At 38.2% G+C, this 16,643-nt stretch overlaps 1 protein-coding gene across 6 annotated transcripts in view; it reads right to left on the bottom strand.

Annotated features, from left to right (window-relative positions):
* tab3 (TGF-beta activated kinase 1 (MAP3K7) binding protein 3) overlaps nucleotides 1-16,643 on the bottom strand; it is a 128,547-nt gene that overhangs the window by 12,820 nt on the left and 99,084 nt on the right. For 4 of the 6 annotated variants that reach the window (XM_072585015.1, XM_072585014.1, XM_072585018.1 and 1 more), the window contains 2 exons: nucleotides 16,074-16,166; nucleotides 5,910-6,005 (listed from right to left, as the gene is read on the bottom strand). In XM_072585015.1, coding sequence (XP_072441116.1) covers nucleotides 5,910-6,005; nucleotides 16,074-16,166 — 189 coding nt within the window. Of the gene's footprint in view, nucleotides 1-1,756; nucleotides 1,816-5,909; nucleotides 6,006-16,073; nucleotides 16,167-16,643 lie in introns of those variants that run through there. The other 2 variants (XM_072585017.1, XM_072585016.1) reach the window with 2 other exon arrangements.

Genomic DNA, 16,643 nt, shown 5'->3' with positions numbered 1-16,643 from the left:
AATCAGAACAAAAATTAACAACTTAATAGTGCACATTGCAGTAAATAAATAAGATTTGATAGCTATTACAAAGACATGACTTCAGGAATACAAGGACTGCATCTACAATATTGAGCGGTATATGACAGTTAAAAACTGCAGAAAGCTATAATGCACAGGAGCTTGGGTGTACTTGTGCATGAAACACAGAAAGATAGCGCATGGATGCAAAAGGTAATCAGGAAGGATAATGGAACGGAATGTTAGCCCTTATTTCAAGGGGGTTGCAGTATTTGAGTAGGCAAGTTTTACTGCAACTGTGCAAGATGCTGGTCAGACCACATCTGAAGTACTGTGAGCAATTTTGGTCTCCTTATTTAAGGAAATATTATTTCATGGAAGGCAGTTCATGGAAGCTTCATGAGGATGATCATAGCCTTTCTTCATATGGCATGTGCACTAAATAGTTTTCTAAACTCCAGTGAGTAGTATCCAAATGTAAGAGGTGATCTCACTGAAACATACTGGATTCTTACGGAGCTTGACAGGGTGAATATTGAGAGGTTTCCCCTCATGGGAGGGTCTAGAATGGGAGGACATAGTCTCAGAATAAAGCGGCACCAATTTAAGACTGAGATGAGGAGGAATTCCTTCTCTTAGAGGGCTGAGTGTCCTTGGAACGTCTTGCCATAGTGAGCTATGGGGCAAAGTCCTTTTGTATTTAAGGCTGAGATAGACAATATTCTTGATTATCAAGGGAATCAAGGGGGACAGGGAAAGTGGATGTGAGGAATGTCGGATCACCATGATTTTAGTGAATGGCGGAACAGACAAGGAGCCAAACCATCTACCTCTGTTTTTATTTTTTATGGTCTTATGATGTTAAGGCCCAAGATAGCAGCAATTTCAATAAGATTGAATTCCACTTCAAAGGGAGGAAATTAGTCTGAGACTAGTATTTTAAACCTAAATAAATCCAACAATGTGGTCATGGAAGTTGAGTCAGGTGAAACGAACTGGCATTCCAAGCTAGAGGATAGATCAATAGAGACGAGTGATAGATATTTAAGGGGATATTTCAGAATACTCAGAATGACTTTATTCCAACTATAAAGATAAACCCTATAGCGAGGACCCACCAGCTGTGGTTAACTAAGAAGTAGGTAAACCAACAAATGTGAGAAAAGACATACAACGCCACAAAAATGAATGACAGAAAGACTTATCAGGAGTAAGAAATTAATAGAGTATGAGAGGAAGCCAGGTAGGAATGAAAAAAAAAGGTATCAACTGTTTCTCCAGGCATTTAAAAAGGAAAGGAGTTGGCAAAATTGATGCTGGCTCTTGAGAGAGTGAAAATGCAGAACCAATAGTAAATAAGAAAGAAATGGGGGATGAAAAGAACAAATATTTTGCTTGTCTTCATTATAGAGGAGATGAACAAAAAAAACCCCAGTAATCACTGTAGGTTAGGTGGTGAAAAACAGAGAGGAATTTAGCAAATTTGGCATCATGAGGGAAGGGACACTTCACTAACTGACAGATTTGTTCGGGTTGACAAAGTTGCTAGGTCCAGATGGACCTCAATTCAGGGTCTTGAAAGAGGTAGCTAATGAGGCAATCAATGGCACTAATTTTACAAAATTCTATACATTCAAGGAAAGGTTCAATCAGACTGGAAAGTAGCAAGTGTAACAAGTCTATTTGAGAAAGGAATAAAAAAATTCTATGTTCATGAATTCAATATATTTTATAATTGATAATAAATACACTAACATTTTCTACTTACCACCTACTTGATTGTTTGCCTTGCTATGAGCAAGGGCATGGAAGAAGCTGTGAACAAATGGTGGGAGAGAGAAACGGTGAGCAGGAGACAGCTCCGAACTGACACCAACTGGGTTAGGCAACACTGTCAGTCCAGCACAAAACCATGGTAAAACAATGGAAATCTGTATGCTAAAGGCAAATGCCAGTCCCATTACATCCGTGTTGTTAATGCAGAACAATATAAAATGGAGCAACCTAAAACAGATTCATTGCATTTATGTTCCCATACTTTTGAACAATTGTTTAGTAGTGTTCTTTAGAACCGAAGCAATGGGATTCCTTGGCAACTTTAGTCTAGTGAAATCTTCACAAATAAAAAACTGGATTATAGTATTTTCTTTTTAAGAAAATATTAACTTTGCAGTTAGCTACAGCTAAACTACTAATTAGAGTTATAAATTACACAATCTTAAACTGTCAAACGGAATACATCCATCAGCTACAACTATGAGCTAAAATACAGCATGCATTGTTAAATTATCTGTAAACAGAGGAAGTCCCCACCTTGGAAAATTAAAAAATGATGCTGTCTTGTATTTTTAAAAAATAAAGAGTATTTGATGGTTGACATCTTTATTTCCCTGTCTCTTTCAGGTCAATCACTTCCTGCACAACTTGCTCAAGATGTAGGCTGATAACAGAACAGCAAATCAAGAAGACACATGGGACCAACAGTGTATCTCTGAATGAGTGGGATTGAGAGATAAAGAAATGAGGAAAGGGAAAGAAATAAGTTTGACAAAAGAATAAGAAACAAAGAAAGAATGGGCAGGAAGAAATAAAATTCCTGACACACAGAAATAAGATGCAACAGTTTTTGTTTCCTTTCTGAGAATTGGCAGAGATTGATTGTCATTAACTTCCCTTTAAGTATGTAATAATGTTAATTATATACTCTAATTTACTGTCATGAACTTAATGGGCAACTAATGTGCAAATCCAAAAAGTGCTTGAAAATTAACAGGGAGGCTAAAGATGACATGCTGTTTGCTTTACAGAAAAGACGGAGGAGTATAAATTGACCATCAATTGCTTTAGTCACCACTCGCAACTTCTTCCACTGAATAAGTTAGTCAATTGATATAATACCACACATCATGAACTTGTCATTATGTTTAAAGGAGGATGACTTTATAAATCAGATATGCACTTCTCAGTATGTGACTAATAGTTAAACATGCCTGTTAAGTCAGATATGTCACTACCCTTCGTTCCTAGCTGATCTAGACAATTGCAATTTGCATTCAGGACTTTTAATTAATCTGTCCCAAGGTACTGTATAAAGGAAGTAGAATCCATGTTCAGTCAGTACTGATTCCAATAGCAATGCGATGGAATTCCTTTTCCATTAACTGAATTACAGTGATTGGTTTTCAGAAGCCTTTGAAAGCAAGAAGCATAAGTTAACAAAGGACATTGTGAATAATACAATCCGGATGACTGGAGACATTTCCAACACAAGATTTAAAAGAAGCATACTATATCCTCCATATCCTCACAAAGTCACAGAGTTCATCCAATAAATTTTAAATATAATCACTGTTGCACAAAAAAACAGGCAACACAGCAAGATTCCACAAACAGTAAAATAAAAACAAATTCATGTGGACACACAGAAAACTCTCTCTCACCTGCTGAATAACGTCATGAGAGACTTAATTTCAAGTTGATCAGGCAGGCAGAATCTCAGTTTAATGCCTGAAGTGAAAGCCAGCATTAATAATACAGGAGTCTCTTAATGCAGCAATGAAGCATTAAACCAGATTCAATGTTGAACATTTGCAGTGAGGCTTCAGAGGGAAGAATCCTATTACTACTCAAGCTAATGCTAACAACGGTGTGGAAGGAAAGGTGGAGTAAAAGAGTAGAAGAAATGGGATTGGACTTCAGCTGGAGCACATAACTGACATAATGGGGTGATGAGATCATAAGAACAAAACTTCGAAGTTTGATTTTTGGGAACAGGGAATCAATGTGATTTAGTAGGATTTGGACAAAGAGAAAGTAATTTAGTATGGAACATAAAGTGTATGGCACCGTGCAGGATGATTTGTACTTTAGGGAAGATGGAGATCAGCAGATTAATATGTGGGGCATTGGAATGGCAAATGCACAGAAAGTGTTTTAGCAGTGAAGTAGGATGGAAGTTCTATTCCAAAACTATTCCAAAACAAATGAAAGAATGCAGGCTGAAAGATTAAATTAATATGGACTTTGAAGTTCAACTCTCAATAAAACAGAGCTGAAGGCATGGCCAGTACACACAAGAATTGGAAGTCAAATTGCAACCTTTTTTCAATGGTACTCAGCCAATGGCTTTGCTCTTATTGATATTCAACTGGTGGAATATGTGGTTCATCCAGAGTGTCAGCAAAAAGGCAGACACAAGTTCTAAGACAGACAGAAAAGAGATGGAGATAGGGTTAAACAGCACATAGAGGAAAGCTTACTCAATGTTTATGGATAAACCAACTGAAGAATAACACCTTCCTCAGAAGGGATGCAAGAGTGGATAGTTGGGAACCAACACACATGAAATAACGCAGGGGTAACAGCAGCAGCTTTTATGAAAACGCACTACCAATAACCATGAAAGGATGCCCCTCACCACAGTTTTGGATGAGGAAGAGTAGGTTGAAGAACATTAATGACTTCAATAAAAACTGCAAATAATGGGAGGAGGATAAAGCACCATGGTCAAGATTCACGAAGATGTCATTTAACATAAAACATAATGGTGGTGGATTCCACCAACCTATTTTATTCAAAGCATACTTCAAAAATAGAACACAGTGATATAAATCACAGGCTATCTTGTAAAATAATGTTGTCCTACAAGGGACCAGCATCTCAGAAGCAAATGACCCCATCAGGACTGTTTACTCTCACAAGAAAAAGACTGTTAATGTTTAAAATTTGGAAGAAGTATTTCCAGCAACGTTTGCTTTTAAGGCAAGCAGCATCCATGGACAGGAACACAGGTAACATTTCAAATATCTCTGATCTGATGAAATTTCATCTGTTTCTATCCAGAAATGCTGCCTAATCAATTCAATATTTCCAGAATTTGTTTTTATTTTATCAGTTGCAATGTTTTTGCATTACAAATACTAATGGGGTGCTTTACATATGCGTGGGCAAGAAAGCTGGGTCGTTTGGATTAGTGTGCTATTTCAGACATTTTGTACTCAGTTCCGGCATTTTAAAATCTCCTTCCAAAGATGTGAAAATATTCAGCAGTGACTCAATTCAATTGGCTGCATTCAAAAATGAACAGACCTTTTATTCTGATTCTTGGAAAAACACAGAAGTCCATTCTTTTTTGATTGCTAAATTTGGATTATTGAATAATTTAAATTTTATAGCTCAAAAATATTTGTCAGTAAATTGTAGGTTTTTCCCCCTAAGAGATCTCTCAATAATCTGACTAAATAGCTCTTTTAAAAAAAAAAGTCTAGCTACTTGATTCCTCCTTCCAGCATTAAAAAAAAGCCATGAAATCCAAAGGTGCAAGCCATGTGAAATTGATAATATTGCTATTAATATCATTTGAGACTTTTTCTTTTGACATTTCCTAAATAATTAGTATTGTAAATACAATGAGTCATATTTCATTTTCTAGTTTCCTCTGATAGACCTGGAAAAAAAACATCCTCAATGCTGCACATAATTAGATATCAAAAAGAAACACTTTGCCTAAAATTATTAATATGCAGAGTTTGCGATATGAACATTTATAACCAGTGCAGTTTAAAACCCCATCAAGTCCTCAACTATGAGACTCCTTTTGAAGAACTGATAGAATGTATTGTTATTAAAAATGGCGTAAACAGGAATTCAAGTTAACCTATGTTATCATACAGTTAGCAGACAAGACATTTCACATAAAATAAAATATTCAAAAACAAGTGACGGTCTAAATCATTAGACAACATTAGTAAAGATGCTAACAATGTTCAAAGTCTGAAAATATTAAAAATGATAAAATAAAGAAATTTAAAAAGATTTTTAAAAACCATTCTGGACTGGTCCTTTTGCCTTATGTACTGTGAATATCTACTCCAATCTGGTAATCAGGTGACATTCAATGAAGTACCCACCCTCAGCTGGAGCAGCCTGGGAATCAGAGGAGTCCTTCTTTAACTTTGAAGTCACACTAATTTTCCTTGCTTTTCTCTCTAGAGTACCTGAAGGGTCTGTACAAGACAAGTCATGAAGATTGAGAGGGATAAAGGGGCAAACCTCTAAAAACCTAAAACAAAACCCCAACACACAAGTAAGACACCACAACTAGATACGATACATAAAGCATTTTTGTTAAGTATTTATCTAGCTATTTCACACTACTAGAGTAAACTAATGAACAAGAGATAGCCAACAAAATATATAGCAACTGACCCCTTCATGAAGCCCAAAGATTCATGCACAAATAATCCTGCAGACAATTGGTGGGATAGCACTAAGGTGAGAAAATAATTTGCAATTTCTTCAGTTTTACTATGTAATCAGTCCCCCATTTGGACTCAACAATGTCTCTCCCACCCAAAGAATATTGGAGCTTAACACATCAAATCAGTGCTGAGATATGTTTCAGTTAATGGATGTTACATGTAGTAATGTCCTTGTTGTAATTTTATATGATAAAAACAATTTTATTACTCAAATCAAGAATACAATCCTTTTCATGGCCACAATCTAGATATATGTAAGCTTCTGAGACTTCAGCTGCACATACTTGACATTGGCATTCAAATAGCTATCAAAATATGTGCTATCAAAAGTAGTACACTGCAACTGTAAAGGTAACATGACTAAATAAGAAGAAACCTTATAGGAGAGCTTAAAAGCTGAGCCATAAAGCATTTTGATGTTGTATAATTTAATTTGTAATCTTTTGAAGGCTTGAGCTGAACTAGAGATACTATTCATCTTTAACATCAATCTGTTAAAAACGAGATTGATGCTCAATGTGCAAATCTATAAGATGTTTAGCACTGAGTCATAATAACTCAAATAGATCAACAATATTTCACCTCTAATATAAATGCTCTCATCAATAATTGAAACGAATGATTTAACCCAGGTCAATACAGTTGTGAAATACTGACTTGTAAGATTTCAATTCCAAGTGACCAAGAATTGATCAGAACATGGTAAATTTTCATTTTTTGAAGGGAACTTAAAATTGCAGCAACTAAAGACCAACCATGAGATTAAACACAAATCCCCTTCTAAGCCTTATTTTCTCATTTTGTTTCTCCATTTATGCTACAAAACATGTTGAATAAGGAAAAGATTGTCACATTCAAGCCAATATCCATGCAATTTCCTCCACCCTTAAACCTAGTTCAAGTAAGGATGACTGCAATAGGCTTGTATTCCCCTTCACTTTAGCAAAATACCTTATCTGTTTTCAGTACCTGAAGACTGAAAAAAATCTCATTACTTCAATGTGTGGATAAAATCCTGTTTTATCATTCCATGGCACGATGCACAAAACACCAATCAACTCAATTAAAATAATGAGATAGCAACATTATTTTAGAATTACAATTTACTATGCTGAAACTACAAATCAAGGCATTCCAGGCTTTGAAGTGTTTCACAAAAATCAACTTAAGAGTGTACACCCCAAACATTCCGATGCAAGTTTTAAGTAATCACGTGAAAATTTCATTTTAGCAAACGTTGACTCGCAATCAAACTTCCATTTCAAATGATTAAAGATTTAATCACAAGAAAAATGTGGATTGTACAAAATATGACTGTTTCTTCTTCAAAGACTTGGAGAAATGAATATTTCACACGTTATAACTTATCTAGTGCTATGTTAATACATCACTAAATTTGTTAAATATTTTTTCCACGAGTCCCAATTATTTATTGCTCCAATGAGTCAGTCTGAATCAACTTTAAGTTCAATAATATAAATACATTATCACATAAAATACCAAACATACTCATGAAATTAAAACAAATTGCCTTTCTCACTTCCAAAATATTCGCATTCTACAACATTTGCTTTTAAATGATCCAGGATTTCAGCACATTTTCTCGGTTGGCTCTTTAATTCATTACCACAGGTACAATCTTTTGGGAAAAAAAATCAGTTTCTATTTGCCCGCCACAGTAGCTACAAATCATATGTCCTGGTCAACATTCCTCCTTTACATTTCTCAGAAGAAAGTTTAATTCGGCATTTTTATAGCTGCTGCATCTCCCTACATAAATTATTGCTCTCGTTAGTTGCTCCTCAATAAAAGGATTGCGTTTACTGACGGTTGCAAATTTTTGCCATGGACATTCCCATGACTGGACAAGTCAATTCTTGACACATCTTTGGGCACATGGAGGCATATAAATCGCAAGCTGGTAGGAGATTTGAAGTGCAGGATGCGCTGTTTTTCTATCCTCCTCTGCTGCTACTCTACCTGATCACTAAGATGTTGCAACTCAAAGCATGTGTGTGAGTATCTGATCAAGATGCCCGTTGAAATCTGAGGTAACCTTCTTCGCTATCCACTACACCTACAATTTTGGTGTCATCTGCAAACTTACTCACTATACCTCTTATGATCACATTCAAATCATTTATATAAATGACGAAAAGTACTGGACCCAGCACCGATCCTTGTGGCAATCCACTGGTCACAGGCCTCCAGTCTGAAAAACAACCCTCCACTACCACCCTCTGTCTTCTACCTTTGAGCCAGTTCTGTATCAAAATGGCTAGTTCTCCCTGTATTCAGTGAGATCTAACCTTGCTCACCAGTCTCCCATGAGGAACCTTGTTGAACACCTTACTGAAGTCCATGTAGATCACATCTACCGCTCTGTCCTCATTAATCCTCTTTGTTACTTCTTCAAAAAACTCAATCAAGTTTGTGAGACATGATTTCCCACACACAAAGCCATGTTGACTATCCCGAATCAGTCCCTCCCTTTCCAAATACATGTACAAACTGTCCCTCAGGATTTCCTCCAACAACCTGCCCACCACTGACGTCAGGCTCACTGGTCTATAGTTTCCTGGCTTGTCCTTACCACCCTTCTTAAACAGTGGCACCACGTTAGCCAATCTCCAGTCTTCTGGCACCTCACCTGTGACTATCAATGATACAAATATCTCAGAAAGAGGCCCAGCAATCACTTCCCTAGCTTCCCACAGAGTTCTAGGGTACACCTGATCAGGCCCTGGGGATTTATCCACTTTTATGTGTTTCAAGACATCCAGCACTTCCTCCTCTGTAATATGGTCATTTTTCAAGATGTCACCATCTATTTCCCTACATTCTATATCTTCCATGTCCTTTTCCACAGTAAATACTGATGCAAAATACTCGTTTAGTATCTCCCCCATCTCCTGCGGCTCCACACAAAGGCCAGCCTGCTGATCTTTGAGGGGCCCTATTCTCTCCCTAGTTACCCTTTTGTCCTTAATGTATTTGTAAAAACCCTTTGGATTCTCCTTTACTCTATTTACCAATGATATTTCACGTGCCCTTTTTGCCCTCCTGATTTCCCTCTTAAGTATACTCCTACTGCCTTTACAGGAGTCACTTGATTTGTCCTGTCTATACCTGACATATGCTTCCTTCTTTTTCTTAACCAAACCCTCAATTTCTTTAGTCATCCAGCATTCCCTATACCTACCAGTCTTTCCTTTCACCCTAACAGGAATATACTGTTTCTGGACTCTCGTTATCTCATTTCTGAAGGCTTCCCATTTTCCAGGCGACCCTTTACCTGCGAACATCTGCCTCCAATCAGCTTTTGAAAGTTCTGACCTAATACCGTCAAAATTGGCCTTCCTCCAATTTAGAACTTCAACATTTAGATGTGGTCTATCCTTTCCCATCACTATTTTAAAACTAATAGAATTATGGTCGCTGGCCCCAAAGTGCTCCCCCACTGACACCTCAGTCACCTGCCCTGCCTTATTTCCCAAGAGTAGGTCAAGTTTTGCACCTTCACTGCTCGGTCCACCCATATACTGAATCAGAAAATTTTCTTGTACACACTGAACAAATTCCTCTCCATCTAAACCCCTAACACTATGGCAGACCCAGTCTATGTTTGGAAAGTTAAAATCCCCTACCATAACCACCCTATTATTCTTACAGATAACTGAGATCTTCTTAAAAATTTGTTTCTCAATTTCCCTCTGATGATTAGAGGGTCTATAATACAATCCCAATAAGCTGATCATCCTTTTTTAATCTTTTTAAAATTCCTCTTCTCTCAGTTTAGAAATGTGGCCCCTGCTTTTGAAATCCCTCCCTCCTAAGGAAAAGACAACTACGATTAACTCTAGCCATACCCTTCATTATTTTATAAATTTCCATCAGGTTGCCTCTCAATTTCCTATGTGCCAGTGAAAGAAGTCCCAGCCTTTCTTTATAACTCAAATCTTTCATATTCGACACCATCTTGGCAAGTCTCTTCTGAACCCTTTAATAATATCCTTCCTTCAACATACAGGGGAAATCAAATACTGGCTAGTCAAATATGGATCAACTGGATTTTTGGCAACATTCAAATTCAAGTTTCTTGTATATTGCCTATTTCACACTGTTTCGCTTTAACAATGGTTAAGTTAATGCAGCCTTTAATATTGTTTGGTGTTGCATGATGCACTTTAACATCATTCATCACAGCACCCTTTTGTTGCCATTCTGTGTGGCCGCTCTTGCAATCACCATGCCAGATGCTCATCCAAACTTACCACTCTCTGACACACCCTCTCACTACTTCCCCTTTCTGAATGTGTGCTCCCATTCAAGATTCCCATTCAATTCCTGGTTTACAACAGTGCAAGTTATCGTGGTGCAGAAATACCAAGCTGGTGCTATCTTGATCAAGGCCCTTAATCAAGGTGAGAATTTTGGAGAAGGAAGCAATACATGGCAGCATGTTGAAAAGCCATGGATTATAACAGAACAAGCTGAGCACTTCTGTAGCATTAAGACATACATGGGTTTTAAACTCACACTTGTGTTCAAGATTTAAGAAAGAAAAGTAGGGAGTGAGAAGTTCAGCAAGAAGATGGATCAAGAACAGGGAAGGAGGCCACAAGTCAGAGGATCACGGATGGAGAAAGAAATCACAAGTTGGAAGGTCAAGGACAAAGAAGACGACTACAAGGCAGAGAGTGAGGGGCACAGGAGGAGGCTGCTATTCTGAGAGTCAAGGAGAGAGGAGGTGGTAGCAAGATTTGAAAAGATTTGCAGCTCAGATTGAGGTTCTGAATGTGAATTTGCTTACTGAGCTGGAAGTTTCAGACATTTTGTCACCATCCTGGGTAATATCACCAGTGAGCCTCTGGTGAGCGTGGTGTTTTTTCCCACTTTCTAGTTATGTGTTTAGGTTTCTTTGGACCCAAAACATGTCAATTTGGAGCCCATCGACCATCCTCTGAGAAAAAGAACCAGAAATGACATCACCAACCCAGAGAAACCTAGATTAGATTAGAATACTTACAGTGTGGAAACAGGCCCTTCGGCCCAACAAGTCCACACCGACCCTCCGAAGAGAAACCCACCCAGACCCATTCCCCTACATTTACCCCTTCACCTAACACTACGGGCAATTTGGCATGGCCAATTCACCTAACCTGCACATTTTTGGATTGTGGGAGGAAACCCATGCAGACACGGGGAGAAGGTGCAAACTCCACACAGACAGTTGCCGGAGACGGGAATTGAACCCAGGACTCTAGCGCTGTGAAACAGCAGTGCTAACCACTGTGCCACCCTAAACACATAAATAGAAAGTGGGACATAATACCGGCGTTTCACCGGAGACTTACTGATGACAAAACGTCTGAAATCAAACCTTCCAGCTCAGCAAGCAAACTCACATCCAGAGAGGAGGTGGATTTACTTTGGAGGGTTAGAAGCAGGGAGAACCAGGAGGATCAGAAAGCAGGAAGTCTAGACAGCATGATCAGCGGCAAACAGGAGGTAAACTACAAATTTACAGATGTAAAATTAAACAATGGAGAATATAGCATCACAAGAGTTACTTCATCTACAAATGTAAGAAATTAGCCTTGTAAAGTATTTCAATTTACAGGAGTTATTTTTCTTTCTAACTAATAGCTATCAAAACCTAACTACAACTTTTACATTCATTTTAAAGGGAAAAGATGATTCTGTCAGTCACTTCATTTAAAAATGCAATTTTCAAGAACATTATCACAACTTTAAGTGATAACTTAGTGTATGCAGAAATTATAAGAGTGACAGTGCCTTAGAAATCTGCTGCTGAGTGGGCAAGAGGACTGCAACCACCTGCAAACTGTAAATCAAGTTCTGTCTTTAGTGGGCAGTTTGGTTTCAGGGTGTTGTCAAAGCACTCCTGAAGAGGTGAAACCTCCTGAGAGCCTGGTCTAACTTGGTTGGTCATAGCCACAAGGGTAATAAGGCACTGAACAGAGAATTCAATGGAAACATTCTAAAATGAGATCAAGACATTTGAAGAGTGCACAAACCTCCAAACAACCCACCTACAAACCTTTCAAGCACTATCTGTCTTACATGTAATTTAATAGATCATGCTCGCTCAAGGAGAGTGGAAGTAAGTCATGCTTAATTCTGAGATTTTGGAAATTGGGGTTTCTTTAAAATTGAACTTTTCTATTACTTCCTGTGTAGCATGAGTCCTCATATAACTGCTGCTACAGCACAATTTTCTGTTGCCAAACATAAGCAATATCTTTTCCTTCAGCTGAATCAAGGAGCTATCTAATGCCAGACATATCCTAGTAGCAATAGTATTTAGGAAAATAAAGGTTTGTTCCAAGAAAGGACAAAAACTAACCTCCAAGTAAAAGTTAGAAAATAGGCAATGCTTACGCTGACCTTGAGAGAAGTTGTCCAATGTCTATTGGTTAGAAAGATTCAAAAGGTTGATTGTCATAGAGTCAATTGCCAGCCCTATAAATATCAACAAGTAGGCAATGTCAGGGGCAGTCCTTGCCAAGTGGCACTGCTTGCCAAACAGCTGTCTCTTTTAGATGGAAGTTGGGCTAGGAGAGGAGGAAGATGACCCAAGGAACCCATCAGTTGAAGGCAAGGATGATGCCTCCATCACTTCAATCCATAATGCTTTCTACACTTTTTTGTTTGAACAATTATTGTACAATATTGTATAATATCTAAACTGCTGCTTAACCAAAAGCATGACAAACTATCTGACCCCCTATATTATTAACTATGATCCTAATGCTCCAAATTTAAGTGGTTGCTGTCATGGGTTTGGAAGGCGCTGTCAAATGGGGTTGGATGAATTTTTCTAGGGCCTCTTGTACGTGCTTCTCAGGGCTGTCACTGCACATTGGTGGTTAGGGCATGATTGTTAAAGGTGATGGGTGAGGTCACAATCAAATGCTGTCAAGCTTCTTGGATGCTGTTAGAACTACACTCATCCAGTCAAGTGGAAAGTATTCCATTAAACTCCAGAATTGTGCTTTGTGGACAGATGGTGGGACAAGCTTTAAGAAGGCAAGGAACATGTTACTCCACACAAAACTCTCAGTCTGAGTTGACTTCTGAACAAGGCAAGCTTTACACAATTTCAAAGAATTGAAACGGAGTAATGGTACTTTATTTTAGTCAAAAAAGGGAACAAATCCTTGCGACAAGAACGTTTATCAATACACAAGTTATTGGCAATTGAGTTGAATATAGCCATTTAAGATCATTGCTTTTCTCTAACTGATCTGAACTAGCAAAGTACAATGCCAGCATTTTTTGAGATGATCCAAAAAGAAGGTTATTTATTTAAAGGACAAAACCACCTTCGGGCAAGTAGACAGACAACTATCAGATGAAACATAATGAGAATAAATGTAAGGGGTTTCATTTTGGGAATAATACAATATGGTAAATTGCACAACTTCAATAAAGGAGTCGATCAATGGATCCATGTGGGATTCAAAGTCATAAATCTTGAAAATTGAGAGGCTAAGTTAGAAAACAAAAATTTTCACAACAGCGGCACTGAGAATTGTTAAAGGGAACCAATAGAAATCATTCAGTGGTATAAAGTAAGATATGGATCTGTTTTTAGGATTTGACTTTGGGAAAGATGTAATTAGAACATAGAACATAGAACATAGAACAATACAGCACAGAACAGGCCCTTCGGCCCACGATGTTGTGCCGAACTTCTATCCTAGATTAAGCACCCATCCATGTACCTATCCAAATGCCGCTTAAAGGTCGCCAATGATTCTGACTCTACCACTCCCACGGGCAGCGCATTCCATGCCCCCACCACTCTCTGGGTAAAGAACCCACCCCTGACATCTCCCCTATACCTTCCACCCTTCACCTTAAATTTATGTCCCCTTGTAACACTCTGTTGTACCCGGGGAAAAAGTTTCTGACTGTCTACTCTATCTATTCCTCTGATCATCTTATAAACCTCTATCAAGTCACCCCTCATCCTTCGCCGTTCCAACGAGAAAAGGCCGAGAACTCTCAACCTATCCTCGTACGACCTACTCTCCATTCCAGGCAACATCCTGGTAAATCTTCTCTGCACCCTCTCCAAAGCTTCCACATCTTTCCTAAAGTGAGGCGACCAGAACTGCACACAGTACTCCAACTGTGCCCTAACCAAAGTCCTGTACAGCTGCAACATCACTTCACGACTCTTGAATTCAATCCCTCTGCTAATGAACGATAATACTCCATAGGCCTTCTTACAAACTCTATCCACCTGAGTGGCAACCTTCAAAGATCTATGTACATAGACCCCAAGATCCCTCTGTTCCTCCACCTGACCAAGAACCCTACCATTAACCCTGTATTCCGCATTCTTATTTGTTCTTCCAAAATGGACAACCTCACACTTGGCAGGGTTGAACTCCATCTGCCACTCCTCAGCCCAGCTCTGCATCATATCTAAGTCCCTCTGCAGCCGACAACAGCCCTCCTCACTGTCCACAACTCCACCTATCTTTGTATCATCTGCAAATTTACTGACCCACCCTTCGACTCCCTCATCTAAGTCATTAATAAAAATTACAAACAGCAGAGGACCCAGAACTGATCCCTGCGGAACTCCACTTGTAACTGGGCTCCAGGCTGAATATTTACCATCTACCACCACTCTCTGACTTCGACCGGTTAGCCAGTTTTCTATCCAATTGGCCAAATTGCCCTCTATCCCATGCCTCCTGACTTTCCGCATAAGCCTACCATGGGGAACCTTATCAAATGCCTTACTAAAATCCATGTACACTACATCCACTGCTCTACCCTCATCCACATGCTTGGTCACCTCCTCGAAGAATTCAATAAGACTTGTAAGGCAAGACCTACCCTTCACAAATCCGTAATTGAGGGGGTTTGGGTGACACATAAAACAAGCAGCTAAATTAAGAGGAAGAGGCTACAGAAGTTTGGACTGCTTCGATCATAATAAAAACTGACAAAACAATGGGAAGAGAAATTCAAAAGCAAAGTTGTTTTTTTGCTGAAGTAACCCTGGAAAAAAAAACACCCAATGAATCAACAACATGAAGGGAAGTCTACCACTAAAACATGAAAAGAGCTTAAAAAGCAAAACAAAATCTATTAGAGCTTTCAAAAAGTGCAAATGTTATTTTAAAAAAGATTATGATGAGACAAAATTGATAGTTCTTTCATGTATTCATACCATAAAAAGGATTAAGTGGCCAAATCATTGACTTAAAATGCTGTAAAACGTACACAATTCACAATTTCCACTTACATTTATGTTTTACATTCAAGAATATAGTTACATACCTAATCAAATCTCTAACTGCATTAATAAAAAGTTTTATGATACTTGCATACTAGATAAAACACGATTCATAATTTCTAGCTGTATTTTATACCTTACTGTAAGAAACCCTACCTTCTCTGTAACATCTCGTAAATTCAAGTTACTATGAAACAGCCTACCATTTTATGCACTCTATTTGCATAAGCAGACTGAATTCTATCCCAGCAAACCTACTGAAAGTTCCATTCAAGGAGACTACCTCCACTGTCATGATGTTCTAGAGCTACTTCCCTACCTTCTTTGTGTCTACATGGACAATCAGACAGATGAACAAACAGGGGTATGTCCCATTTCTTCATGAAAATGACAATGGTGTGAATAATTAGAATAGGCATTTTCTAATCCATAGTGCTATCCCTGGTACAGATTAAAAGTGAGAACAGTTACATTTATAAAGAAAAAAAGTGGAAAAAAAAGACAGCACTGAATTTCAGTTAATAACTTACCTTTTTTGCTATGCTTTGGGGGGACTGCCCCTACAGGACCAGTTAGTCCAATGTTGTCATAAAAATTATTAATGGCCTTTGGGTCAAAATTCCCTGCAATGAGCACAAATGGAAAGAATTAAGGAACAATATTTCAAACTGAATACAAAAATAGCTTTCAAGCAAGCACAAATAAACAAACTCAGCAATTAACAATTATACAATTCCAGTTAGCGGGTGTGCAGAGCAAGGGGGAGACCTGAGCACAACCTGTATAAAAGCAGCTGTTATCAGCCAGGGCCTCAGTGGAACACTAATATTCTCAGAGAGGTGATTCAACGCACTTGTATTCTCAATTATTTCAGCAACTCATGCAAGAACTGTACTTTTCAATTTTCATTGACAACAAAATCAGCTCAGTTTTGATTCTTCTGTACTTAACTCATTTATCAAGATTCATGAGTTCTTAATGGATAGTTAAGCAAGGCTTAGGAGGCTCAACAGCAGTTTTCCAAACTCCTGGGAACAAAGCAAGGGTAGAACAACATGGAAAGAAAATACTTCTTCAATCCAGCTATTCCCATTATGAAA

Source organism: Chiloscyllium punctatum, chromosome 15, assembly GCF_047496795.1.
Source record: "Chiloscyllium punctatum isolate Juve2018m chromosome 15, sChiPun1.3, whole genome shotgun sequence".
Taxonomy (NCBI): Eukaryota; Metazoa; Chordata; class Chondrichthyes; order Orectolobiformes; family Hemiscylliidae; genus Chiloscyllium; species Chiloscyllium punctatum.
Note: the sequence above shows the minus strand (reverse complement) of the source record. Positions and strands in the feature narration are given on the sequence as shown.